Genomic DNA, 26,361 nt, shown 5'->3' with positions numbered 1-26,361 from the left:
GAACAGTTCCAAGACAGCAACAGAGATCACTTGGGTTGGCCGGAGGGTGACTGTAGTTTTTGTGGCTTCTCATTGATTTCTCACGCATTTCTTGGAAGCTCCTCCAAGCAGTAGAAGGCTTGGCCTGTCTAAGTACTTTGTGTGGGGGGGAGTGGACCACACCTGCAACAATCCTTGCCTGGGTTAACCATTTCCCCCCCCCTCCCTGCTTGTCCCAGCCTCCCCTGCTTCTAAAGGTAGACCTTTTCGCCCTCCAGGGATTGATACCTCCCCCCCACACACACACACACACCAGCTCCCTGAGAGAGTCTCTCTTTTGTTTGCGCTAAGCGTTTTCTCCTCCAGGGCTTGCTGCCAACCTTTTGGAGTCCTCCCGAAGGGAAGATTAAGTTCTGTTGTTGATGAGGTTGCAGTGCCTCAATGGAGCCCAGGCATTTTGCTTAAAAAGAGAAAGAATAAAAAGCAGCCGCAAGTCAAAGCATCACATTAAAAAACACCCTCATAAAAAGAGAAGTCAGCAACCAGAAGCCCTCGAGTCTAATACAGGCCCCCTGATGAGTACTGTCTGGTCCAGAATTGCTGACCTCAGGCCAAAAAGATGCATGTGGAAGATGTTTCCTTCCTAGCAGAACTACTTTCCACGGGCCTGTTCAGGAGAAGGGATTTAGCACTCCACTCTGAGGCAGATCACACATGGGCCAAAAACAGCGGTGTGAAAACAGTGTAAACCATTTTACACTGTTTTAAACCATTTTATACCAGTTTCACACCAGTTTCACACCGCTGTTTTTGGCCCATGCAGCATCTGCCTATATTTGACCCCTAGTCAAAGCTCACTAGGGGTTGCAAAGAGAAATTCCAAGTCGGCATCAACTGATGTCAGAATTGGGCTCCATCGCCTTGTTACAAAACTGTATTTGTTGGGTGATGACGCAAGGTCTTTGTATCGCACTTTGCATCCCACGCACGATGGAAGGTTTGCGCCTCTTTTCTGGTTTGCTTATTTATTCATTCCTTTATTCTATTTATAGGCTGCCTTTCCCCTTGGAGACTCAGTGCGGATTCCAACATCAAATAGCAATAAAATCAATACAGTACCTCAATATAAACCTATGATAGTGTAACACAACTTCATTAATTTGGGTTGCAACCATACCAGGTAGGGAGAAGCAGCAGTAGCCCACACTCACACTGCTTTTTGCATCCTCAAGCGTCCCATGGCGCCATCATGAACCTTATATGAAACATAATGTGATTTTTACAATGGAGCCAATAGCGGTGTGCATCTTGTTGTGGTGGAAAATGTTGTCAAAACACAGTCAGCTTGTGGGCATCCCGGAGGGTTTTCAAGGCATGGAGGTGGTTTGCCATTTCCTGCCTCTGTACTGTGACCCTGGACTTCCTGGGTGGTCTGTCATGCCAGTAGTAATCAGGGTTGACCCAACTAGCTTTCAAGATCTGACCAGATCAGGCTAGCCTGAGCTGTCTAGGTTAGGGCCAGGCTATTTTACTTAGAAGAAGTACATAGACTGAACACCAGGAGCCATTGATCTCTGACCTGCTGCACCACAAAGAGAAAAGGCACAAGCAATACAATTCTAGCCCAATTTCAGGATGTTTCCACACTATGGCTAAAGTGATTTAGCAGGCATTCACCCTCCCAAAGTTCCCCTGAGGAATGTAGCTGTGAATATACATGGGGCAGATTCCTGGATATTTGGGACTGGTGCCTGTGAAGGGGAAAATGTGGGGAGGGATTTCACCTGTCATCTGTGCTTTACCATGAAATCTACTCTCCAAAGCTTCCATTTTCACCTGGGGACCTGATTTCTGTATCCTAGAGGTCAAGCTGTAACTCTGGGAGAATTCCGGGTCCCACCTGGAGGTTGGCAAGCCTAGTAGCAGAGCAGCTGCTTTGCATGCAGAAGGTCCCAGGATTGATCCCCAGCATCTCCATTTAAAGACTGTCAGCATCTTGGGAGCAAGACCTTTCTCGGTTTGAGCAAAGAAAGAAAAATCATTGGGTGGTATGCTGGCCTCACACGTTCACCTTCTCCTTAAACTATGTTTCCCAGGATTCTTTGGGAAAAACGTTATTGTTGATCAACTGAGAGGAAACCAATATTAATTTATTTAAGCACACTCTTAAAGGAACAAGGCTACTCACTTGGCCACCTTCAACCAGACAGCCAGCGAAGCTTTTCAAACTTTCACACCCCTTGCGTACACTTGCCACACCTGATGAAGTTGTGCTCTGATTTGGTAACTCCATTGGACGGAGCAAGGAGGCCGAAGGAAAAGAAGAGTGTTCCGTTCTTTGCCAGAATCCAATGGTGCGGCTGCAGCCAGCCAAAGAACAAGACAGCAGCCCCTTCCCCAGAGGAAATTGCACTATGAATTATTGATAGGATTCTCAGACAGGCACAGAAAAAACCTCTAAGATTTTAAGAGCTGCATTGCAGAACTTGGGAGTCTGGGAGGGGGCTGGGGCCTGCAAACTTGATCCCGATGACACAATTTCTTCCGAGCATCTAGTCCCCAACGGAGTTTAAAAAAGAATCCTGTTGGTTCCAGGAATCATCAGGTCAGGCCTTATGGAAACACCACTGCAGGAAATATTCTGCCTCCTCTTCGTTTGCTCCTTTGAGTAAAATCAAATTAATAACTAGTTTTATTAGTTCCAAGTTTTCATCCTAACAGCCCCAAAATGCCACTTATCTCCATGTGGTGTTTGAGGTGAGGACAAAGCAGGGAAATTGACAACCGCTTTGCTATAAGTTGCTAGGGCGAAAAGTCGCTTTAATGGTCTTGAGGGCTAGTGGCGGCCAATTACCAAACAAGACTGCTGACCCATGGATTCCTATGGGAACCAGTCTGGAAGGCAAAGGAGATGTATTTGTATGGATTCTTGCAAGCAGATGTTTATTCTGGCAGGAACTTCCCTGTTCATTCTGTTGTCCATTTCTAGGCACCTTTCAAAACAAAGTGCTTTACTACTGACGTTAAGGATGGAGTGTGGGTCTGCTGTTTGCAAGGACTGACAAAAAGCATACTGACTTAAACAACAAGCAGGAGGAGAGGGGGCTGAGTGCAGGAGGAGTTTATATGGGGGGCCCTTCGGGTCCTTCCAGCCGTGCTCCACACTCAACTCCATTTGCTATTGCGTAATATTTACGAGTGATAGCAGAATGATTGGAAATTTATGTCCTCCTTTCTTCATTCCACGAAAAACTGGCACCTGAAGCATCCTGTTGCTCAGGGCAGGCCAGAGTGCAGATCGATCAGGCTCCGATTTTAGCGGTACATCTTGGCAATTTACTAAATGGGCACATCACACATCTGGCATGTCTGAAACCAGCTCAGCGGGGGAGGGGGTGCTCTTCTGTGCTGCAGTCAATAAGCACCATGTTCTCAATCGGTTCTTTTCATCCCTTTGGGTCTGATGGCTTATTGACCTTAGGCGAGGCAGGAGCATCACAGCTCATCTCAGATAATCCTGGAAGGTGTAGTTTGCTGAAGGCACAGAGGCGCTGCTCTGTTCATGATTCCCAGCTCCCTTGCAGAACTGCATTTCCCACGGTTCCCTAGGGGGAAAGGGATGACCACCCATCTTGTTAGCATCCCTTATTTCCATCACACAAAGATTTCCTGCCCCTTCGTGTTCCTTCACCCTCTCTACTCTCTTTGCCTCTTTTTGTTCTGTATTTTTTGAATCTGAACTCCTGGGAGGGGCAGAGACCTATTCATAGGAATAACCAAATAGAGAATGCCCTTCATCTCCATCAATCAACCTGTCTCAGACAAGCCCTTCATTTGAGATCCATGTCTTAGCAGAACCATCCTGCTGGCTCTTGTCCCTGTATGTAAACTGCAAAACTTCCGCAATCCTGGCAGACCCATAGAATGGCTATGGGGGGAAACACATAGAAGGAGCTGTGGAATGGGAAAGCACATCTGGATCCAGATCCTCCCCCAACATCTCCTGAATTTCTACCGCTTCTTGTTAGTAGCTGGCATGGTTGGGCATCTGGTGCCCAGATCATGCCCATTGCTACCTGGATGGGTTCTCCAAAACAGCTGTTGTAACCTGGAGCATCAGGCTCCTCGGGGTGGGTCAGAAGTAGTGCAGAAGTAGGGTGGTCAACTCCAAGTTGGGAAATTCCTGGAGATTCGAAGATGGAGGCTGGGGAGGGAGGGATTTGGGGATGGGAAGGGCCTCAGTAGGGGCAAAATGCCACCCAATGCAGCAATTTTCTCCAGGGGAGCTGATCTCTGGGGGTCAATTGTGATGCTTGGAGATCTTCAGGTTGCTCCTGGAGGTTGGAAACCCTAAGCTGAGGGCAGCTGTTTTTCCTTGCTCTGCTCCCTCTGCATGGTGGACATGGGAACTGAGCCCAGAAGGCAAGGATGAGCAGGTGGGAACCGCAGGGAGAAGATGGAGAGCTCCAGTAACTTAGCAGGGACCCCCTTCCTGGGGCACAGGCCCCAGAAGTCACCATGCTGACGTGGAGATACAAGCCCCTCTGTGAAAACAAAAGCCCCAAGTGAGAGGTCGAGCAAGGGGGATGGCCAACCAGTGAGGTAGAGTAGTTAGAAAACTGGAGAAGGATCTGGGTTCCAATCCCCACACTGCTATGAAGCTATCTGGACTTCAGGCCTGTCACTGTCTCTCAGCCTAAAGAAGCTCACAGGATTGTTACAAGGGTCAAACAGGGAAGCAAAAACCCAAGACAGTGCCCTGAATTTCTCAGAGCATGGATGAGTTGAAAAAATGGGAAGGAGAGAGAGAGAGACTGCAGTAGTTCAACTTTTCAAGTTAAAGAAGTCAGATGAGCATGCCTTTCCTGAGGGGCCTCCAAGTCTGGGAGCCACCCTTGTCTTCTTGACTATCTTTTTGCTTTGGATCCAGTCATGATTGGTGTCCCATCATTATTACAAGATCCCATAGCTTTGTCACAAAGGGTCTCCTGCAATCCCATTGTTCAAATGATACCAGTGCAAAGTGAGATGGAGTCCCAGGGAACCAGTGACCACAGCTCCCCAGTTATACATCAGTAGGCCTGCAGTGGCACACTCTGATGTGACACTTGTAGTGCTGAGTAGCCTGCTGCACAGTCCACTTCTCTTCTTTCTCCCACATCTCTGGAAATTTGGGAATTTGCATCCTGGGCCTTTAAGAAATCACCAACATTTGCATACTTCATTGTGATTGGGCAGTAGACACTGCAAGGTACTACAGGCCACCCAGTGAGAATGCTGCCATGCAAATATCAGTCTCAGTTCTTGTTACTATGTCAGGAATCTGATTCTGGCAGATCAGCTCGGCTCTGGTTTATCCCACACCCCTCCCCTTGATGATGTCAGGTAAACGGTGTTGTTATTTTTGTGGTGTACGGAGTTGCACACGGATAGTTAGAACTCATTAATTTGGGATTTGGGCCAAAACCTTTAGGTGAAAGGGATGCAGAATCCTTCCTTGGAAGATTTATGGGAAAGAGATCGCTCAACTGAACTTCACGTGAAGATGAATTCAGTTTGGGCAGTCTTTTTCCCTTAACTACCCAAGTTAGTATTCTACTCCCATTTGATATTTTGCCTTGTGATCTGAGAGACAGAAAGAGAAAGGACAAAGGATTGCACATTGGTCCGTCTGGATAAATCTCAACAAGAACACATTTGAAACACCTTTGTGGCAATTTGGTCCTAATTAAATTCGACAAATGCTGAATTATTTTTCTCTTCAGAGAACAACTCAGATAGGACCGCTGCTTTTCCTCAGGATGCGTTAGGAGACCAGGTGCAATTCAGCACGCACAGCCAATGGCAAAGAGCAGGGTCAGGATCAAGCCACGTATCAAGCTGTCTGAAGTATCAGGGAGCAGAGGTACAAAACAAATCCCAAGCATGCAGGACTGATGGCTACATGTTAAGGCATCTTCCTGTACACAATGGCGACACTGCTGCCCTTTTGAAATAATCTTAAAAGGCTGCAAGGAATCAGGCCAGCCACATGATGGGGTGGGGCACTCTTCAAACCCCCCTCCCCATAGCATTCTTAAATCCCTTTAGAACAGCAGGTCCTATGGCAGACAGGAGGAAACCATCATATCTAGCTTGGCCCTGAGTTCCAAGAAAGGCTGGTCTGGTCAGAGAGCTGACCCTGTGGAGCAGGCAGCCCACTGCTTGGCCTGGCCTGTCAAAAGTCCTTGTTGCACTCCTGCCCTGGCTACTTACAGGATGTTCCGTTTTTAATGTGCCACTTGAACCAGGAGAAAAGCAGCCGTCAATCCTCTCCACACAACCCCTCCATAATCCTGCTGTTTATCGCACCACGCCCACACTCGCAGAGGAAAACAGCTCTCTGGGGTGTGCTGTCTAGCCAGGGGGATGGTCAGAAGGAGCTGCGGTGCTTTTCCTACCACTTCATTTGAAGGGGATAAGTGGCTATTGTCTGGACTAAGAGGAGGCCTGCCTTCCCCCAGAACTGAGCTGTTTTTCTGCTTTAAAAGAACATTTCCAGAATAACAGTTGCAAAGGGGATGTGGGGAGGATGGGAAATGTGTGTTCTGGGCAGCCTGGTAGACCACCGACCTGCAGGTGGAGTCCGAGTCAGAAAGAGGGTTTGATTAACTCTTTCACTGCTGGCTATTTTCGGCTCAAAATCCTTCCTTTCTCCCTTCCCACCCTTTCACTTTCTTCCCATGAAGGAAAAGATAGGGATGCTCTTTCCCATATTGTTTGCTTGGTAACTAGAAATGTATGGGTGGGTGGGTGGGAATAATGATCAGTGGGGGAAAGAATGGGAATAAAATATTTAAGCAGGCACCCCCACCCACCCCAGTGGCCTTCTGCACTAGCTTTTGATATTTAAAAACTGGGAAAAAATAATCTGACCTTGAGCCATTAGCAGATGACAATTTCCAGGTCCCAAGTAATAGTTTCCTGCTGACGGAAACAGGGGCAGGATAAGGGAGAGGCTCTGCAGGACCTGGGAGAGCTCCCAGATGTTCCTCCAATAGTAATGAATCAACACTTTGATTAAATTCTTGGCTACCCGTGTGCCTGCTCTTCTTTTTCTCCTCCTTTGTGTATATATTTCCCCTTTCCTTTCCCTTTCTCATGTTCACCAGTGATGATGACTGCTGTGCTATACAGAGAAAAAAGAAATAGTAGAAAATGACGGTCTTTGTTGAAGAGGCGGTGTATTCTTTTTTTTGTAGTGGAGGAGAGAGAGGACTGCTATTGAAAGATGAACTTTCTTGCAGCTTTTGATCTTTTTTATGTTGTTTGATAATGAAAACTGAGTAAAAATAATGAGCAGGGCTACTGACGGCCAGAGCCCCGCTCTTGGAAATGAAGTCACAAAGAATTTAAAGGCCCAGCACTCTAGAGCCAGGTGTAGTGGTTAAGAGCAGGTGCACTCTAATCTGGAGAACCAGGTTTGATTCCCGACTCTGATGCTTGAGCTGTGGAGGCTTATCTGGTGAATTGGATTAGCTTGTGCACTCCAACACATGCCAGCTGGGTGACCTTGGGCTAGTCACAGTTCTTCGGAGCTCTCTCAGCCCCACCCACCTCACAGAGTGTTTTGTTGTGAGTGGGGAAGGGAAAGGAGTTTGTAAGCCCCTTTGAGTGTCCTTACAGGAGTTATAAATCCAAACTCCTCCTCTTCCTCTTCAATGTAGAGGCCACTGGGAATGGCCTTGGATCATGAAGATCATGACCACCACTCTACACTCTGTACAGGGGACCAAAGAGGAATGGACAATTGGGGGGGCAATTGGAGGGGAAGTTGATTCAGACTCTTTTGCATAAAGATGTGAGTTCCTGCTCCTAGGGCTGGAGCCTGGTATTTCATTCTTTCTAATTGCTTTATTCCCTTATTCAATTGGTGTTTGTATGAACTTGCTTGTAAGCCACTTTGAAGGAATCGGACCCACAGCTTGGCAAATACCTTGGGCATATTAGGCAAATATAGACATGCAGGTTGGCAAACGTGTTGTGGGAAAGCCTCAGGGAAACCAGCCAGTCTCAAGGCAGTCTATCATAAAGTGGCATCCAGAGGTGAAAAATACACCCCCCAATTTCTTCTTACTGTCATATTGCAGCATCCCCACTAATCTCTCATTGCTAAAATGGATCCCTGTGCAAGATCTAAGGCTTCTACTAAGAAGCCCTTTTGAAATGACATAGAAATCAAATGGAGATGGGAAAAGGGCATAACTGCACCATCCTGCTCCTTCTGACATGTGGCCACTGGCTTGTGAGCACACCGTATGTAACACACACTTTCCTCCCTGGACCAGGAACTGCCCCCATCACAAGGATGAATCCTTCACTGTACGCCTTATATGTGTGGATGCCATGCTCACCAGCTACTAGTGACTGTGTGTGGGGACAAGGCCAGTGTACTCATGACCACCTGCCAACGTGCATTGATTTGAAAAGGGCTGGACAGAGGTAAAAACTGAAAACCAATGGGCTGGAGCAATTTTTTGCCTTGCAGACTGAGAACATAAGAGTGAACTTAATTAAAACTTATTGATTTGTTTTGCGTGTGTTTGGTTTACTCCTGTTAAAGTTAATCTATTTCATGCTTTTTTGAAATGGAATTGAATTGGCCACTTCCTTACTGGTATGCCATTCCAGCCTATTTTTGGCCCATCACAGGACTGCCAAGAACCCTTCAGGGCCTGAGAGAAATTATTTTTGGGAAACCCTGCAGTAGCACCCAGGCCTACCCCAAACACTGAAAAGCACATCACATGACTGGTCTCACTCAGTGCTTCTAGCATTGCCCTGTCTGGTCAGCACCCGCTTCCCCAGATCAGGAGGACTCTGGCTTGTTATGTCATAGTCACATCTGGAACTGCTTAGAGTTACCTCCACTGACAGCCAGCCCTGGGGCACAGGGAGCTCAAAGCACTGCTTGCCCTGCAGGGCTCCTAGCTTGATCCCCAAGATGCCTGCAAAGAGCCCATGGGGGCCATGAGGCATAAACATGGTTGAAAAGAAATAATATTTGACCCGAGAGGCTGTCAGGACAGGAGGCAAATGTCTTCTCCTCAACCCTAATTCAGATCTGCTCAGCTGGTGTGGGCAGGAGGGAGGCTTCTGCTGAGCCATGCCATGGGTGGCGGATTGGGCCCCATGCCGGTTTCTTGGCACACGCTCTGCAAAGACTGCTCTCTGCTCTGCCTCTCCTTCTGTTGGGAATTGGATTAGGCAACTTAATCAGGCATCACATAGCGGTCTCACCCCTTCCTGATCTTTGGATTAAAGCAGCCACTGCCGGAGCTGTTAGCTGCTTTTCCAACATGGTAATTGCTTTTGCACTGCCAAGATCATTCCCCACCTCACTCCGCTGCTCTTTCTGGCGTCATTGCACTGGGAATTGTTCTGCTTTGGGGAGGGGGAGACAAGGAGTTTATGGGTGGTGGTGATGGGCTCTCTTGTTCTCTGGGCTGTAGAGTTCCTTTCATTCCCCAAAAAAGAGGGTGAGAAAAGGGCCTATTCGCAAAAGCATATTTGTAATTTCATGCCCACAACCTCAAAGGCTTAAATCCTGTGACTCAGTTCCATACTCTAACTAGAGTCTGCCATGGCATGTGCATTTTCTTGCGCTAGCATTTCTGTTCGTGCAAGATCAAAGGGCCTTTTGCAAATGTAAGAGCTAGCGCAAGAGGACACGTGAGACACAGCAGACCATTGAAGGTGGGCAGTCTTGCTGGGCTGCAGGAGAAGAGAAAGATTTGCATTCAGTAGCGTCTTAAAGACCAACCAAACCTTGTTGGTCTGTAAGGTTATACTGAATTCGAATCATGCTCCGGAGCTCACAGGAAAGAAACAGCATGGACATGCTTTTGTCTGCAGTCAACTGCGATCTCGTTTACACATATGATCTAGTTTTGTGGATGTCCTGAGAAGTATTGGTAAATAGTGGTTGGGGGTGGCTCTGATTTAAATGGCAGAGAGGCTGCAATGCAAGGAGATGATGGGGTTAACCCTTTCCCCTCCACATAGTTTTGCCTCTCTTCAACCTGCTGCTTAGAACAGCCCTAGCCTCACTGGCAACCTGCATTCCTTTATTCCTTTATTTGTTTGTTTGTTTGTTTATTTATTGCCCCTGGTAAGAAGAAATGGGAGGGGGGCACTATGTAAAACAGAGCAGTCAAATAGAATCGTTCTTCTAATAAAGGACTTATGGGCTGTCAATATCATTGGGGGAAATTCTCATCCACCTCAATCCAGAAGTTATCAGTCTCTGCCATGATGATTGATAGGTATCAATTCTCAGTAAAGACAGCCCTCCTAGTGGTGCCAAAGTTCCTTTTAACCAAAAGTTATAAACAGGTGTGCATCCCCCCTTGCCTCCAGAGATCTTTCACCAAACTCAGTTCTCAGTACCGTTCCCGTCACACAACTTGGGACTCCTGTGATTCTTTGATAAAATCTGGCAGAGAGAATCTCTAGCTGATTACAAGTCAGAAATCCAAATTGCTAGTCACAGTGGCTAGTAGCCACTGAAAAGATATCTCCTGTATAGAAAGTCTTGTTGTATTGCTTCTGGGATGTCTCATTCTAAGGCATTTGTCTGTCCTAGAAGAGCTCAGTACTACAACAAGAGCTCTGTAGAGTTTGCTTACCTTCATAATTGGGGCTGCCATACCCTAACCCAGGGGTTTGCAACCTATGGCTCTCTAGATGTTCATGGACTATAATTCCCATCAGCTCCTGCCAGCATGGCCAATTGGGGCTGATGGGAATTGTAGTCCATGAACATCTGGAGAGCCGCAGGTTGCAGACCCCTGCGGGCCTAACCAATGTCCAGAGTATCTAGATTTATTGACAGTTCCCAAAAATCATCGAGCTTTTATGCTAGCTTGTTTAAATGCTATTCTGACAGCAGAACTGCACGGACAATACCAAAAGATCTCTTTCTCTGATAGAGTCTGTCAATTGTTACTCGGAGAGTATTGGCACTTTGCTTCACGGTTTACTGGACTGCCCAAAATTTAATAAATACGGAATTTTGTTCCTTTCTCCTTTTTTAGACGATCTGGCTGGTTTTTCAGCCCAGAGAAAACTGCAGTTTCTTCTGGAAGGAAGAGATTATCAAACTACACTGGCTGTTACAAAAAAATTTCTATATGTAATAATTTAATGGATAGATCAAGTTGGGATAAGGATGTTTAGCCACCTGTTAGGCCAATTTTTTTTTGTAATTGAGATGGATATATTTGTGTATAACAATGAGGTCAATGTTAAATTTATGATTGTCTATATTACCAATTGTGTAATGGTTAAGAGCAGGTGCACTCTAATCTGGAGAACTGAGTTTGATTTCCTGTGGAGGTTTATCTGGTGAACCAGATTAACTCCAACATATGCCAGCTGGGTGACCTTGGGCTAGTCACAGTTCTAAGGAGCTCTCTCAGCCCCACCCACTCACAGGGTATTTGTTGTGGGTGGGGGAAGGGAAAGGAGATTGAGTCTCTTTACAGGAGAGAAAGGGGGGATATAAATCCAATCTGTTCTTCGATTCTGATGCTCAGATCTGTGGTTGCAAGAACTAACATAAAATTAAGGAATTAAGGAATTAAAGGTTATCATGGTGACGAAAGGGAACCTCCATATGCAGAGGCAGTGAACCTCTGAAACCCAGCACTAGGAAGCAACATCAGGGGAAGTCTGTGGCCTCTGTGTCCTGTTGCTGGCCTTCCAGAGGAACCAGTTGGCCTCTGTATCAGAGACAGCATGCTGGACCAGGTGGATCACTGGTCTGATCCAACAAGGCTTTTCTTATGTTCTTATGACTAAGATGACAAAAGGGAGAAACAATGCAAAAAAAAAGTATCAACTGGCAGCTCAAGGCTGGCAGGATGGGATCATTAGCCCACTACTCCCCATATACACAATTGCCCTTTTTAAATTGTCAGTAAAACACTTTGAAGGCGGATTTGCCAGGTTTTCAGATATTTTAGTTATTTACTTCTTTGCATCATTTATAGTCTGCATTTCTTCCCAGTAGGCAGCTTACATCATTCTCCTCCCATCCATTTTATCCTCACAACAACCCTGTAAGGGAAGCTAGGCTGAAAGCATACGGCTGGCCCCAGGTCACCCAACAATCTTCCATGGCAGAGTGGAGGCGCAGAGAAAGTTGATGCTCTTCCACTGAGTCATGGCTGTGATTCACACTGCTGAGCATTTATCGTTCAACACAGTTTTCAGTTACCTTGTTTGGGTTCACAGTGCACAGCAGGGCATCCTCACATTGATTAAAACAGTGCACAGAAGGAATCGCAATGCAGTTTGGTATCCTTTTTTGTACTGTGATTTTGACACTTTCGACAGGCACGACCGCAGTGCAAAAAGGAATCCGGATGTGACTCCTCTGTTGCACCAAGATCTCTTTATGTGTGTGTGTGTGTGTGTAGTGTTTTAATCAATGTGCCGGTGTGTTTCTCCACGTCGGTGATCTGTGGGTAAGGGACACACAAACTCAAATGTGTGGCAAGGTGTGCACCTGCCAATTCCAAAGTTCATTTGAGAAACTTTGCTCACCTCTAACAAATTACACTGGAGATATACTAAAGGGACATGACATTTTCATGCAGTGCCCAGTTCATATCCTTCAGTTCATAGACGTTAGGCTCAGATCCAAGTCTGAGGGATGCAGACCCAATTCACTTGGACCCTCTAGAACTTTCCCATGTCCCTACCAGCCTCATACCTGTCTACACTAATGACAGGATCAGGCCTGGTGTTGGCCCCAGGTCAGCAGCACCCTGGCAGCTGGAAACATGAGCTCCACAGGGTGGTCCCTCAGCACATTAACCTTATATTGACAGAAAGAGATCATTCTTGCTTGGTGTTGCTTTCTGTGACACTAATGCCCATGAAGACATGGCTTGATTGGAGAAAAGACCCTTTCCCTGTTCAACACCCCCCCCCCCAATTTTGCAGGGGGTAATAATGGCAGAGGCTACAGTTACTTCTGAATTTCTTCTCATTCCTCCCTTTTTCTCTGTTCCCCTCCCCGCCCCTCCGTTTTGGCTGTGAGGAGAATTGGGTCAGTGAGGTAACCATGGCAATGCTTAAGCAAAGAGAGTCTACAATCCAGCCCCCCCACCCCACCCTCTGTTTCTCTCTTGGTCTCTGTCTCCAGAAACCTTTCCATTACAGATTAACCAGCTTCTCATTCTGAGCAATGAGATTTGGGATCTGAATCTTTTGGGGAGGGGGCAAAATTATATGCATCTATTTTTGGAGAGGAGGTGTGTTTTGGGGGGGTTGGCACAGTGAACTGTGTGGGGATACGGCTTCCTCGATTTCTTTTACATTTGGATGCAATAGGATCATCTCTAGGTAAGGGGCATTTTCCTTCTCTTTAGAATTGCTATTTGTTTCCTTGCAATGTATGAATGGGAGGGGGAGTGCCGGGAAAGGTGTGGTATCTGTTTCATCATCACCCTTGGCAATGATAATTCTGGGTTACAGGCATGAAAAATTAAAAGTGCTACGAGGAATTAATCCCCACCCCACCCCGTTGCATCTGTGCATCACGTTCTCCTGCCACAGCCTGTGACGGAAAGAGACTGAGAGTGACAGATCTGTATGTCTTTGCATGCACTGCTATTTCAAAGAACCACCATGCAACCCGACTATCCATCTTTCCTTCCATATTCTCATTGAGCTTTGTTTTCCTAGGATGAGCCACAGCCGCAAACACCAACCAGGAATGTCAAATTATTTGTTCGTGAACTTCCTGTCTTTCCCAGATGTACAATATTGTTTTAAGCACCCTGTCAGACAGCTCTGACTATCTCTCTGCTTTGAGAGTCTCCCTTTTGCCTCTTCCTTCCTTTTCTAGAAATCAGCCTCTAATCATTTGGGAATAGTTATCAAGGTGCACAAAAAGGGAATGCTTCTTTGAGAGAGCTAGGAAAGGATCTCGCCTTTTTCTCTCGCTTTCATTTCACCCTCCCCTCCCCCTGTCTTTTGTCTGGTCCTTTGGTAGAAGTGATGGGAAAGCTGGCCCTTGTTTTAGGGGTGCTAATGTGAAAGATGGGGGCCAGATGTTGCTGTGTGGCTTGTGAATCTTCAGTGGCCTTGAGCAGGAATCCCTCTGTTTTGGTTTCCCCAAGGAGCAGAAGTAAACCCCAAAGGTATACACAGTTTAGGCGTGGGTGGGTGGGTGGAAAAGTAAAATTAAAAGGCTGAGGGGAAAAAAAGGAATGCTTCTTTCTAGAACCCAAACAGACCAAAGCTCTCCCTCTTCCTCTTTGCCTCAGCATCTCCTCATGCGCTGCGTTGCAAGCAATCTTATTAGTGTTGTGATATCATGATCTCATTTGTACCCACAACGGTTTGGTGCATCTCAGCAGCAGTAGCAGATGAAGATCTGGGTGGAACGGGCACCCTTTTGTACCACTGATTACTTGTTTCTGAAGGAATCCTGGGTGGGTGCTTTGCTCTTAGGTCCCTGCACAATTCTCACTGTTGTCTGCCTTTGAAAACGATCCACTTCATCCCTCCCCTAAATCACAGGTACTGCTTTTTCCCAAGGCACAGCCAATTTGCTGCTGTGGTGGGCTTCCCAAATGGTAGTGCAATGGTCCTTGCAGTTAGTTACACAGTTGGTCCGAGGGGGAGAAAGAGGGGAAATCAAGCACACTATGGAAAGTAGCTAGCTGAAATAGTGGATAGTATTAATTTCAGATCAAAGATCATGTTTGCCACAGCTCAGAGTTGACTCAGCCCTGGGGTTTGAGCAGCTTACAATCATGTTTCCCTCCCCACAACAGGCACCTTGTGAGGTAGGTGGAAGTGAGAGAATTCTGAGAGAACCGTGGCCAGCCCAAAGTCACCCAGCAGGCTGCATGTGGAGCAGTAGGGAATCAAATCCGGTTTTCCAGATTAGAGTCTGCTGCTCTTAACCACTATACCACACTAGTTGTCCAGTGTGGTGGCCACAATCAAGTGGGCAAGCTGGTTGGTTTGACAGCTTCTGTCACTCAGTGTTCCTTCTGGTCCCTTCCCCCCGTCTGTCAGCTACAGGCAAGGGGTTCAAGCATATCCCACCCAAACTGACAAACACCAACCTGGCTTCCATAGCTGCTCCTGTGAATCTCAGGTTATGAGCCTTGGGAGACCCGAAGCCCATACAGATGGAGAGCACATAACCTCTAAACAACAACTGAAAGAATTTGCAACAGCTCTACTCAGATAAGATCTCGGAGGTCCCGACCTGCAACATTTAGCAGGTTTTGGAGGTGCTGTAACTTCCCCAGAAGTGGAAATCCATCCCTGGGCTAGATGATCAACCAGTTGGGGACTGGGAAACAGTTTTATTTGTGAGTCTGTTGCAGAGCTACAAATCGAAGCAGGGCTCTTCCAGCTGAGGGCAGGAACAACATAGTTAGACCCCACATTAAGGCAGGAAAGTCTTGTGAGAAAATTACCTCAACCTTCTTTGGGCAATGCAAAGTTTTGTGAAGGGGGTAGTTGGATTTAATGGACTCAGGAGGAAGCTAAATCACACAAAAAGCATCCAGCCTTTCAGAAGGATGATTGCGAGGATGAGGCCAGACCAGCCCAAGGGGATTTTGAACCCAGCACAAAGGACTTTGCCACTGGGAGCTGCTGCCCCCCACCGACACTGCCCTCCCTGCGACCAGGGCTGTGGCTTACAGTGTGTTGCACTTCCCAGCAGGGGCGGGGTGGCAGGCAAAATGGCTCTGGAAAAGAGCCCCATCCTGAAGGAGGATGGGAGGGAAGGAGAAAGAAGGTCTGCCACTGGAGAGAGGGAAGGTGCTGGATAACTGGACATGGAGGCACCGTTCTGGGTTGCCGCTTTTACCACAGCGGATCCTGATGTGAGGGGTGGGAGAGGTGCCAGTCGTGGAGGTTAGAAGACACCTCTGCTAGTGGCATCCTTGACAGTTCCCTTGGTACACCTAATGGGCACCCAGCCCTGCAATGAGGAGCAGCTCACATGAATCCTGTTGGGATGCTGTGATCAAACCTTTGTTGAAATTGATGCTTTCCCACTTGGCATGGCTATTGGCAATTTTTTTGCCAGGCTTGAAGGCCACCCAAGATCCCTTGGCGTGACCTTGCTCACCTGCAGGCCTCTTACCTGTGTGACACACATTTCCCCTTGACAAGGAATTCTGGGCATTATTCAGTGATCAAACTTGGGGATTCTGAAGAGAAAATTCTCAGTGAGCTGCAGTTGAGTGAATGCTTTGTGACAGGAAGAAGCACACATTGAAGTCCTATGAAATTACCTTGGACATCCTTTTGAAGGCCCTGAAACCTTGGGAGGCTTGCTTCTGAAGGACTTTTTGTGCATGAAATGGCAAACTGAAGTGTGCTGACAAGTATTCACTTCAGTGGTGGATAACATGTAGCACGTTTGGGTCACATTCCCAACTTTACTTTTTGTCAGTGCAATAAACCCTCTTAGGTGTATACCTAAAACATTATCCATGGGATCCTGCAAATCTGTTCCTCTGACAAAAGTGGAAAGATCCTTTTCCTGACATGGAAAGCATCTTCTGTCAGGGGCTGGCTCCTTTTACCAGAGGAAAACGCCTCCGCTACTTCAGTGGATCCACAGAATCCAACCCAACATGTGAAGTAGCGGCGAGAACTCCCTAGTAAATACACAAGAAACCTGGTTATTTCTCTTTATGGAATATAAAGGTCAAAGCCTCATTATTTTGACTATAACATTACTCTTTAATTTTTACCACTGCGCTAAGTATTGCTTTGGCATTTATGGTCGGCTTGGGGAAAGTCTCCCCCGCTTCGCTTCCTTCAGAGAACAGAAAAGCAAGCCTCTCACCCATTTTGTTACTAGTGGCTGGTTAAAGCTCTTGAGAGGCAGCCAAATCTTTTATTGAATAGTTGACAAAAGAGGCCTATTTATCTAAATTTCCTGGAGAATGGCTGATTTACAGGGTTAATTGAGGGCTAGGGTGGCATTTGCGATGATTTAAATTTGACACACAGCTCTTGTTTCAAAAGAAAACCCGGCAACTTTACAAAGAAGGTTGTTGGCTAACAGCACAATGCTAGTGCTCTTGTCACTCTGCAGGACAAAGGAAACCTACATTCTGCACCCAAATTTAGTAGCGTTCTGCAAACTGAATAAATGATGCAAACTTAGCAATGCAACGGGCTCTGCAAAGAACACCCGTCCTTTGGACGTTGTGCTCTCCTGCTTAGAGGCTTCAAATATGTCATGAGTTCTGAAGCCTAAAGTTACAGTCTGAAAGGCTAGAAAGTTGATTTTTTTAGCAAAAGGAAAGAAAGAAATCTGATATTTTCACCTGGTGCAAACATTCCCCTTTGGCCCCAAATTAAAATCATGTCAAGGGGCACGCTGTCCTCTGAAACCTATACCTGCTCCACTGCACTTAACGTTGTTAATCTCCATGTGGGGTCTGGAGATCTCCCAGAATTACAACTGAACTCCAGATTACAGAGATCAGTTCCCCTGGAGAAAATGGCCCCTCCGGAAGGTGGTCTCTACTGCAGGATACTCCGCTGAGTTCTCTCTCCCCTCTGAACCCAGCCCTCCACAGGTTTTACCCCCAGATCTCCAAGAATCTCCCAACCTGTTGCTGGCCACATTGCACAAGACTCCTACGATTTAATGGGATTAGAGATCTAGGAAAAAAGTGTGTCAACTGACTTTGAATTTAGTGGGTTGGATGGATTCTAGTTGGATCATCCTATCTCACCTAATTCCCCTTTTTACTGCTGCCTATGTGTCATATGGCTTTGGTACATGCAGGTCCCACCACAGTCTAATCTGATGGTCACTGGAGACTCTTCCTTTATCGTCAACTGTAAAGCTGGTTGGACCCATTCCACACTCCATTTTCTGACTGTCTGCTTAACTGGGTGTCTCCTACACAAACTGGAAATGTTGGTGGAGCTGAATACAACGGAGTTCAGATCCATTTCTGGGGGGGCGGGGACAATCTGGTATTCCATCAGAGAAATAGCAACAGCTAGAGGTGTACCTTTCTATCCAACTGAAATCCAGTTCCCACCATCATGTGTATTGCATCCATTTCCAAGACATGGAAATTGGGTCAAAGCTACTCAGTGCGACTGTCAGGACTATGCAAGCAGAAGTAGGATCAATTCTCTGTAGCTTCCATAAACTTATCTAGGGGTGCATTGTGCAACAGGTAAGATCTGCCCCCCCCCCCCATTGATGCCTCCATGGGCAGCCCCTGCAATTTCCTTATTGACCATAAGAACATAAGAGCCCTGCTAGATCAGACCGGCATCCCTGTTCACTGACTGGCCAACCAGCATATGATGCAGTTACATATTGAGAAAAGAAGTACTTTCTTTTGGCTGAACTGACCAGCTCCTCAGCTGTCTGTGAGTTCAAGTTCTGCAACACTGGCCATTTTTGTAATGCGGAGAATCATCCTGCTAATTCCTACACTGTAACAGTGGGCAAAGCATTCTCAGAGGAGCAGGATTTCCTGTCTGACATCCCCAGACTGATATACACGTTGCCTGCTAATGGAGCAGCATCCCCACTTTGAGTGATCCTGGCCACCAGCTGACTGTAAATGTCTGTTTGCTTCCCCCTTCCCCTGCAAATATTCAGGGCCTTGTCTGCCACCGACAAATGCTGCCCACACAATCAACTGCAAGCAGATGAATCCTAGAAGGAAAGGTTGTTTGTTGGAGAGGGCGGCTTTGATTTACTGCCTCTGGCTGCTGCTTCTGCTTGAGGGTGGGGGTTGCAGGGAAAACAGCTCTGGTTCTGCAGGAGAAACTGAGGTCAGTATTCCTGGTGAGGGGGACAAACACACATGCTCAGGGAGCTAAACCATGGGAATTGGGAGGAGATGGGTATCTCCTATGCCTTTTAAGGTTTCACGTGCTTGGGGGTTGTGAGGTCAGCAGCTGAGGGAAAGCTGGGCTGGGGCACAAATGCATCTCTTCAAAGCAGACAGGCAATGCAACACACCTGTGAACTCTCTGGACCAAGTGAGGCTGCCTTCTGCTGAATCAGGCCCTCGGTTCATCAAGCTTGTCCCCTCTGACTGGCAGTGACTCTCCAGGACCTCAGACGGAGGCCTTTTACATCACCTTCTACCTGGTCTTTTTAACCAGCTGTGCTGGGGATTGAACTTGTGGCCTTCTGCATGCCAAGCAGACATGCTATCACTGAGCAGTCGCGAGTCCCCAATGCTTATTACCTTACAGGTGAAATGATCGACAGAAAGGTTTAACCAAAAAACAGGGGCCTTTTGGGATCTCCACCTGGTCTTAATGCCACCAGTGGCCCATCCGTGGATCCTGTCTTAGAGGATCTGTCACCCTGGTAGTGGAAAGGGCCATCAAATGGCAGTCAACTTATGACTACCCTATAGAGTAAGACAAGAGACAAATAGAGGTGGTTTGCCAATGCCTGCCTGTGCCTTGCACCCCTGGACCTCCTTGGCAGTCTCCCATCCTAGTACTAACCGGGACTGACCCTGCTTAGCTTCCATGGCCTGATGGTATCATGCTAGCCTAAGCCATCCAGAACAGAGCTTGGGACCCCAGAAGTAGTCAAATGCTAAATGCCATCTCTTTGCTAGCGGGCATAAAGATACAGTTCTTCACAGAATGCTGTGCAGGGAAGGGGAACACTTTGTATATGCTCTGATGCTTTCTGCTTATTGATTGTACACAGACACAGTCGCTGGCCTCCAAGTGATGCTTTGCTCGTGTGTGTGTTTTTAACTAAGCGACAGCTGCAGAAAGCAGCAACATTTTGCAGCATACATATCACCATCAGAGGGGTGCACCATTTGCAGGGCCTCCACCCCTGCAATGAGAACAGCAAGCAGTCTACAGATCAGTACTTCAAGGAAACTGCAGCACAGTCCATATAATGGTGCACTAAGCAAGACAAAATACCATCCCCCGCGTCTCTCGTGCGTGCGTGCGTGCGTGCGTGCGTGCGTGCGTGCGTGCGTGCGTGAGTGAGTGAGTGAGTGAAAAGGCTGGGATGGAAGACATACAGTGCAGTTGAAGCAAAGCCATTTTAGCACTGATCACTGAGTATATTAAAGACCTCTTGGGAACGAGAGGTGCCATTGAGCAAACAAGTTCTGCAAGCAAACATTCCTCAGCTTGTACCTTCCATGAGCTGAACCTCAGATATCCTTACCACCATCGGCCTTAAGAACAGCTTCATGGCTGAGCCACAGTGTTTCAGTTTCAGCTCCCTCTCCCTGCAAACTGCTTTTGGGTCTGATTGTTGTTGTTCACGATCCTAATGGGGCTATTTTCAGTAGGGTATCAGCTGGAAAAGGAATGACTAAATGCTCTACACCTCGGCTGGAGCACTAAAACAGCCCCCCTCAGCCTGGATCTGAATTGGAAGGATGCCTTTTATGACACTTGATTCCCCCATGAATTCTTTGTTGCAGAGGGGTGGCCCTGATAGGATCTGAGGAGAGGAGGCAGCTTCAGATAGGGCATTCTGAACACAATTGAGAAGGGCAGGTCCAACCAACAGGTCTAGAAAGACACAAACTTCATTGAAATCCAATTGTTTCAGTGGGGCTTGCACAAGAGAACTTCCTGTGGGGTTTTGCCCCATTTTGATCAGCACTTTATAGAATCATAGAGTTGGAAGATACCCCAAAGGCCATCAAGTCCAACCCCTTGCAATGCAGGGACACATAATTAAAGCACTCCTGACAGATGGCCATACGACCTCTCTTTAAAAACTTCCAAAGGAGGAGACTCCACCACACTCCGAGGTAGTGCATTCCACTGTCAGGAAGTTTTTCCTGGTGTTTAGATGGAATCTCTGTTCCTTCACCTTAAACCCATTGCTCCTGGTCCTAGCAGCAGAAAACAAGCTTGCTCCCTCACCAACATGACATCCCTTCAAATATCTAAACATGGCTATCATGTCACATCTTAACCTCTTATGGGTCTATCTGGTTTGCCCAACCCAGCTCCTCAGCCAACATCTTGTGTCTGCCTTTTCGGATGAAACAGAGTTAAATCTCAATGAACATATTAGGAGACCAACGTCATGTTAGCTGCTAGGAAGACGATGCACAAAATTGTTTAGGAAGAAAAAGAAAGGTCAGTGATTTTTGTTCCAGTCAGCTCACCAAATCTGCAATGCACAGCCTCCAGTCCCCCGCATTTTACCCAACCCCTTGCAATGCATCCAGGCACTGCAGATTGTTCTGGGGTGCAGCAGACATCTCAAGAAATGTCCCCTGCACCCCATGACCCCCCAGAGGTTTGCTCATCTTTAATTTTTGCTGTCTTAGACCTACAGCCGTTTTTCCTACCAAGACAAATGTTTTTTTCATTTCTTAGGCGCCACCACTTCCCACTGTTCTTACGGCACAGAATTAATTATTTAGCTTCCTTGGGATGATGGAGGCATCCATCAGAAGGGAGGGTTTAATTATTCATCAAGAGGCAAAAGGAAGAGCAAGCGAGTGATCTGGTGGGCAGGTCACGCCTTCCTAGGAGGCCCCAAGTTACATGCTGGCAGCAAGTGACCCAAGTCCCAGGGTGGGAAACCAGACAGAAGTGTTGGGGAGGGCAGAAGGAGTCCATCATGGAAAGAAGAAACAAGAAGAAACAGGGAGCCATGGAGGAAGCTGCAAACCACCTCAGAGGCTGGGGACAGGAGCAGCAGTGACGTAGGAGGTTAAGAGCTCGTGTATCTTATCTGGAGGAACCGGGTTTGATTCCCTGCTCTGCCGCCTGAGCTGTGGAGGCTTATCTGGGGAATTCAGAATAGCCTGTACACTCCCACACACGCTAGCTGGGTGACCTTGGGCTAGTCACAGCTTCTCAGAGCTCTCTCAGCCCCACCTACCTCACAGGGTTGTTTGTTGTGAGGGGGGAAGGGCAAGGAGATTGTAAGCCCCTTTGAGTCTCCTACAGGAGAGAAAGGGGGGATATAAATCCAAACTCTTCTTCTTCTAGGAGGGAGGAATCAAGACACAGCCAGGACCTGCTTGTGAGTCAGAAAACCAGATGGCCAGAGAACAATATATTAAAAACTGAGGATGGAGAGGTCAAGGCAGAAGAATGTCTGTGATCTGCTATAGGCAGAGCAGGAATTGGCAGGGACCCCTTCCCTCTGGCTGAAGTCACAGGAGACTGTCTCACTATCCTTCCTCACAGGGAAGGGTGAAGGAGGAAGGATATTCCTCATCAAGTAGGAGGTCATTCTAAAGGTGAGGTGCCACCACAGACAAAGCCCTGTCTGGTTGCCACCTGCCTTATCCCCAAAGCAATGGGCACGGAGATTACTTCAAGAAGAATGCTAACAGAGCTCCCATCAAATGGTTCTAGTTTGAGTTTTCTCAGAAAACTCTTTTTTTAATTAAACAATTCATGTCCTGTCTTACGCCAGCCCAGGGGCTCAGCAGTAGTTGTAAAATATACCAAACAATAGTCATATATTAAAAACAAACAAACAAATTAACAACAGATGGCAGACAAGCCAGAAACAGGCTTTGTGTTCCAGTTCTGATCTCTTCATATTACACTCCAAATTACACTCCACCCTAATTGACTACATCAAAAGTCCTTCCCAAGGACTCTGCCTCACAAGACCTACTGAGAGACACTAAGGAACCTGATTTTCTGGCTTCTCCGGGGTGCCTGTTCCTCCCCCCCACCCCAATTGGGGTTGACAACCTCCAGGTGGGACCTGGAAATCTCCTGGAATGATGGCTGATCTCTGGAGTACTCCTTCTCCCTTGAAGGAGTTGGCTGATCTCTGGAGTACTCCTTCTCCCTTGAAGGAGATGGCTGATCTCTGGAGTACTCCTTCTCCCTTGAAGGAGATGGCTGCTTTAGAGCACAGGTGTCAAACTCACAGCCCTCCAGATGTTATGGACTACAGTTCCCATCTTCCCCTGACATCATCATGACACCTGTGCTTTAGAGAGTGGACTTCATCCATTAGACCCTGCTGAGGTCCTTCCCCTGATCAACCCTGCCGTTTCCAGGCTGCACCCCCGAATCCTCTGGAATTTCCCAACCTAGGATTGTCAATCCTAAGAGAAGGGTGGTCCTGTATGTCTGTGGATCCCTGATTGTGAAGGGTTTTAAAGGGCTATAAAACAAATTGCTAGTCGATGCAGATATTCCAGAAAAAGGGTTGAGAATTCTCATTGGACCTGCCTCGTTCCCATCTAAAGTAGAGCCCATGCATTTTGCGCCATTTGGAGTTTCCAAAATGTCTTGAAGGGCAACGTTGCATTCTTTGTAGCTATTATTGTTCCGTTCGTTAGGAGAGTTTTCACTCTGCATCACCATTCTGTGTGAACAGGAGAATAGGCATATTTTTCCAGTTTTGGTACCTGCAATCAAAACCCAGATTTTTAAAAAGGGTCTGAATTTATGCCTACTGGAGCTGGAGCACAGGTTTCTTGCCCTGTTCACACAAAATGGAGACTGTGAGTATCAGGAGGATTGCAGATAGTGCACCCAATGTGGCATGAGCCAGGAATGACAAAACTGTGAGCTCACAGGGGATATTAGGAGATGAAGGTGAGTTTACAGTATTTGATATAAAGAGGCAATATTTACATGGTGGGACTGTTTGAATATAGATCATAGCATCTTGAAGCTCAACCCACCACAGGTCTATAAGATATGTGAATGGTTTGCATGTTCGGCAGGAAAAGCATTTCCTTCATTATTGTGACAAGCACCATTCTGAAAATGCTGACAGGAGATAATTGAAGAATCTGTCTCATTTGTGTCATTGTATTTACCAAGTCCCAAAGGACAGCCTATGTCTGTTGTTTAGATGCCCTCTTATTGGCAATGCAGAAAGATAATTTCTTTCCCCTTTCTTTCCTTCCCTCTTTATTTAAGGATCAAAAGTTTGGGTCCCAATCTGCAGAAAACCAAAAGAAACTTTATCTTGGCCAGTGTAGCATAGCAGTTAGCAGGGATGTCCAATTCTGGTGCTTCAAATGTTCATGGACTACAATTTCCAATTGGCCATGCCAGCAGGGGCTGAGGGGAATTGTAGTCCATGAACATTTGAAGTGCCAGAGTTGGACACCTCTGGGTTAGAATGTCAGACTAGGATTTGGAAGAACCAGGTCTGAATCCCCTCACTGCCAAGGAAGCTAGCTGGGTGACTTAGGACCAGTCATATGCTCTCAGCATAACCTATCTTACAGAAGGGTCGCCAGCCTCCAGGTGGTGACTGGAGACCTCCCCATTGCAATTGATCTCCAGGTGACAGTGATCAGTACACCTGAAGAAAATGGCTTCTATTGCATTATATCCCATTGAAGCCCTTCCCCTCCTTAAACCCCACCTCCTCAGGCTCCACCCCAAACCAGCAGGTATTTTCCAACTCGGACTTGGCAACCCTACCTCACAGGGTTGTTGTGAGGATAAAATGGAGGAATGGCAAACAATGTAAGCTGATTTGAGTCCCCACTGAGGAGAAAAGGCAGGGTGCAATGAAGTAAAAAAAGTTTTGGGGGGAAGTCACTCAACATAGCTTTGTTTTCACTGTGCCTGAAGAAAGGAGGGGAACACATTTTGTAAATAAATAAATAATGCATGCAAACCAATAAAAAGGCAGCCTAGAAAGCCCAGGCTAGCCTGATTTTAGCAGAACTTGGAAACTTTGGTGCTTGGATGAGAGACCACCAAGGAAGCCCACGGTTGCTACACAGAGTCAGGAAGTGGCAAACCACCTCTGATTGTCTCTTGCCTTGAAAACTCCATGACGGGGTTGCCATAAGTTAGCTCTGACTTGATGGCTCACAGTAGCCAATAAAAAGGCAAACAGAGTATCTGAAAGAACACTATATTATACATTACTCCAAGGACCAGTCACACAAGTTATTAAAAGAGGGAAACAACTCAGGAAGTGAACCACAGCCTTTTTGCAAATCATGTCTGAAAACAATATAGCTGCCACTAACGTCAATATGGTAATGGTCTCTTCATCCCCCAGTCACTCCTGTGCCTTCTCTTTCTTTCCCCCACTGCAGCCCTACCCTATCGGCGAGGGGCTTCTGAGATCGCCTCCAGAGACCATGTTTAATGGAGAGACGAGCTCCTCTTCCGCCAGGAACGTTATCCGGAGCTCCAGCATCAGTGGGGAGATGTACAGCAGCGAGAAGAGCAATAGGGGCAACCCGGACTCAGCTAGTCTGTCATCCAACAAGAAGAGGCGGTCCAGCCTGGGGGCCAAGATGGTGGCCATCGTGGGACTATCCCAGTGGAGCAAAAGTACAATGCAACTCAACCATCCCGGTAAGAAGATAGTCTTGTTTGGAGGATGTCAAGGCAGGAATAGTCTTGGAAGCTAAGCAGTGTTGGCCCTGGTTAGTAGCATTTGGATGGAGGCCACCAAGGAATACCAGGGGTGCTAGAGGCAAGTAATGACCAAACAAACATCCCTGCACATATTTTACCTCAACAATCCTACAGGGTTGCCTAATAAAGGTTTACTGTACTGTACTGTTGCCATAAGCCAGCTGTGATTTGCAGAGGCATAGTGCCAACAGGGCGGGGCGATGCCCCAGGCCGGCACTGTGGCGGGGGCGTGGCCGGGCCATGGAGGGGGCATGGTGGGGCATACTGGGGTGGGCAGCACTGCAGCAGGCGCAGTTCCCCCTCACTCCGCCCCTGATGACTTGGCAGCACTTTCCATCATCAAATCTGCATAGGACTGAATAGTTAGAAATCCAGTCCATCCTTCCTAATTCCCTGAGCAAGAAATTCCAGACCCAGAGCTACAGTGTTCAGTTTCATTTGGTTGAGGCCCGGAGCTCTCACTCCTGGTGACCCGAGGCAGCCAACTTTCACTAACCTATTCTGTTGCACGTCATTATATCCTAGAGTGGACTGGGCTGAGCATTGAGACTTCACTGGAATAGAACCCTCGGTTCTTGGGAACTTCATTTGTTTAGTTATATAGATATATCTCATTCCTCCCCCTCCCCCATGAGGATCCATCATCCCACCCTCCATTTTATCCTCACAACAACTGGTGAGGTAGGTTAGGCTGAAGGTCACCCACAGCAGAGTGGGAATTGGAACCTGGTTCTCCCAGACCCCAAGCATTCCAACCACTACATCTTGCTCCAATTGGCCATGCTAGCAGGGGCTGATGGGAACTGTAGTCCATGAACATCTGGGGTGCCACAGGTTGGCCACCCCTGGCCTAGAATAACAGATGGACATTGGTTTTTTCTGACGAAGCCTCTCACTTTTAGCTCCCACTCAGTGCCCTTCACTCATCTACCGGTGCCTTTTTCTTTTCTCTCCCTCCCCTCGCATGAAACATCTCTCGCAATC

At 47.2% G+C, this 26,361-nt stretch overlaps 1 protein-coding gene across 2 annotated transcripts in view; it reads left to right on the top strand.

Moving 5' to 3' along the window:
- Nucleotides 1-26,361, top strand: part of RIMS3 (regulating synaptic membrane exocytosis 3) — a 73,897-nt gene that overhangs the window by 9,838 nt on the left and 37,698 nt on the right. The window contains exons 1-2 of one of the 2 annotated variants that reach the window (XM_048499399.1): nucleotides 13,245-13,371; nucleotides 25,050-25,314. In XM_048499399.1, coding sequence (XP_048355356.1) covers nucleotides 25,095-25,314 — 220 coding nt within the window. In that variant the 5' untranslated portion in view covers nucleotides 13,245-13,371; nucleotides 25,050-25,094. Of the gene's footprint in view, nucleotides 1-13,244; nucleotides 13,372-25,049; nucleotides 25,315-26,361 lie in introns of those variants that run through there. The other variant, XM_048499398.1, reaches the window with a different exon arrangement.

Source organism: Sphaerodactylus townsendi, linkage group LG06 (assembly GCF_021028975.2).
Source record: "Sphaerodactylus townsendi isolate TG3544 linkage group LG06, MPM_Stown_v2.3, whole genome shotgun sequence".
NCBI lineage: Eukaryota > Metazoa > Chordata > Lepidosauria > Squamata > Sphaerodactylidae > Sphaerodactylus > Sphaerodactylus townsendi.
Note: the sequence above shows the minus strand (reverse complement) of the source record. Positions and strands in the feature narration are given on the sequence as shown.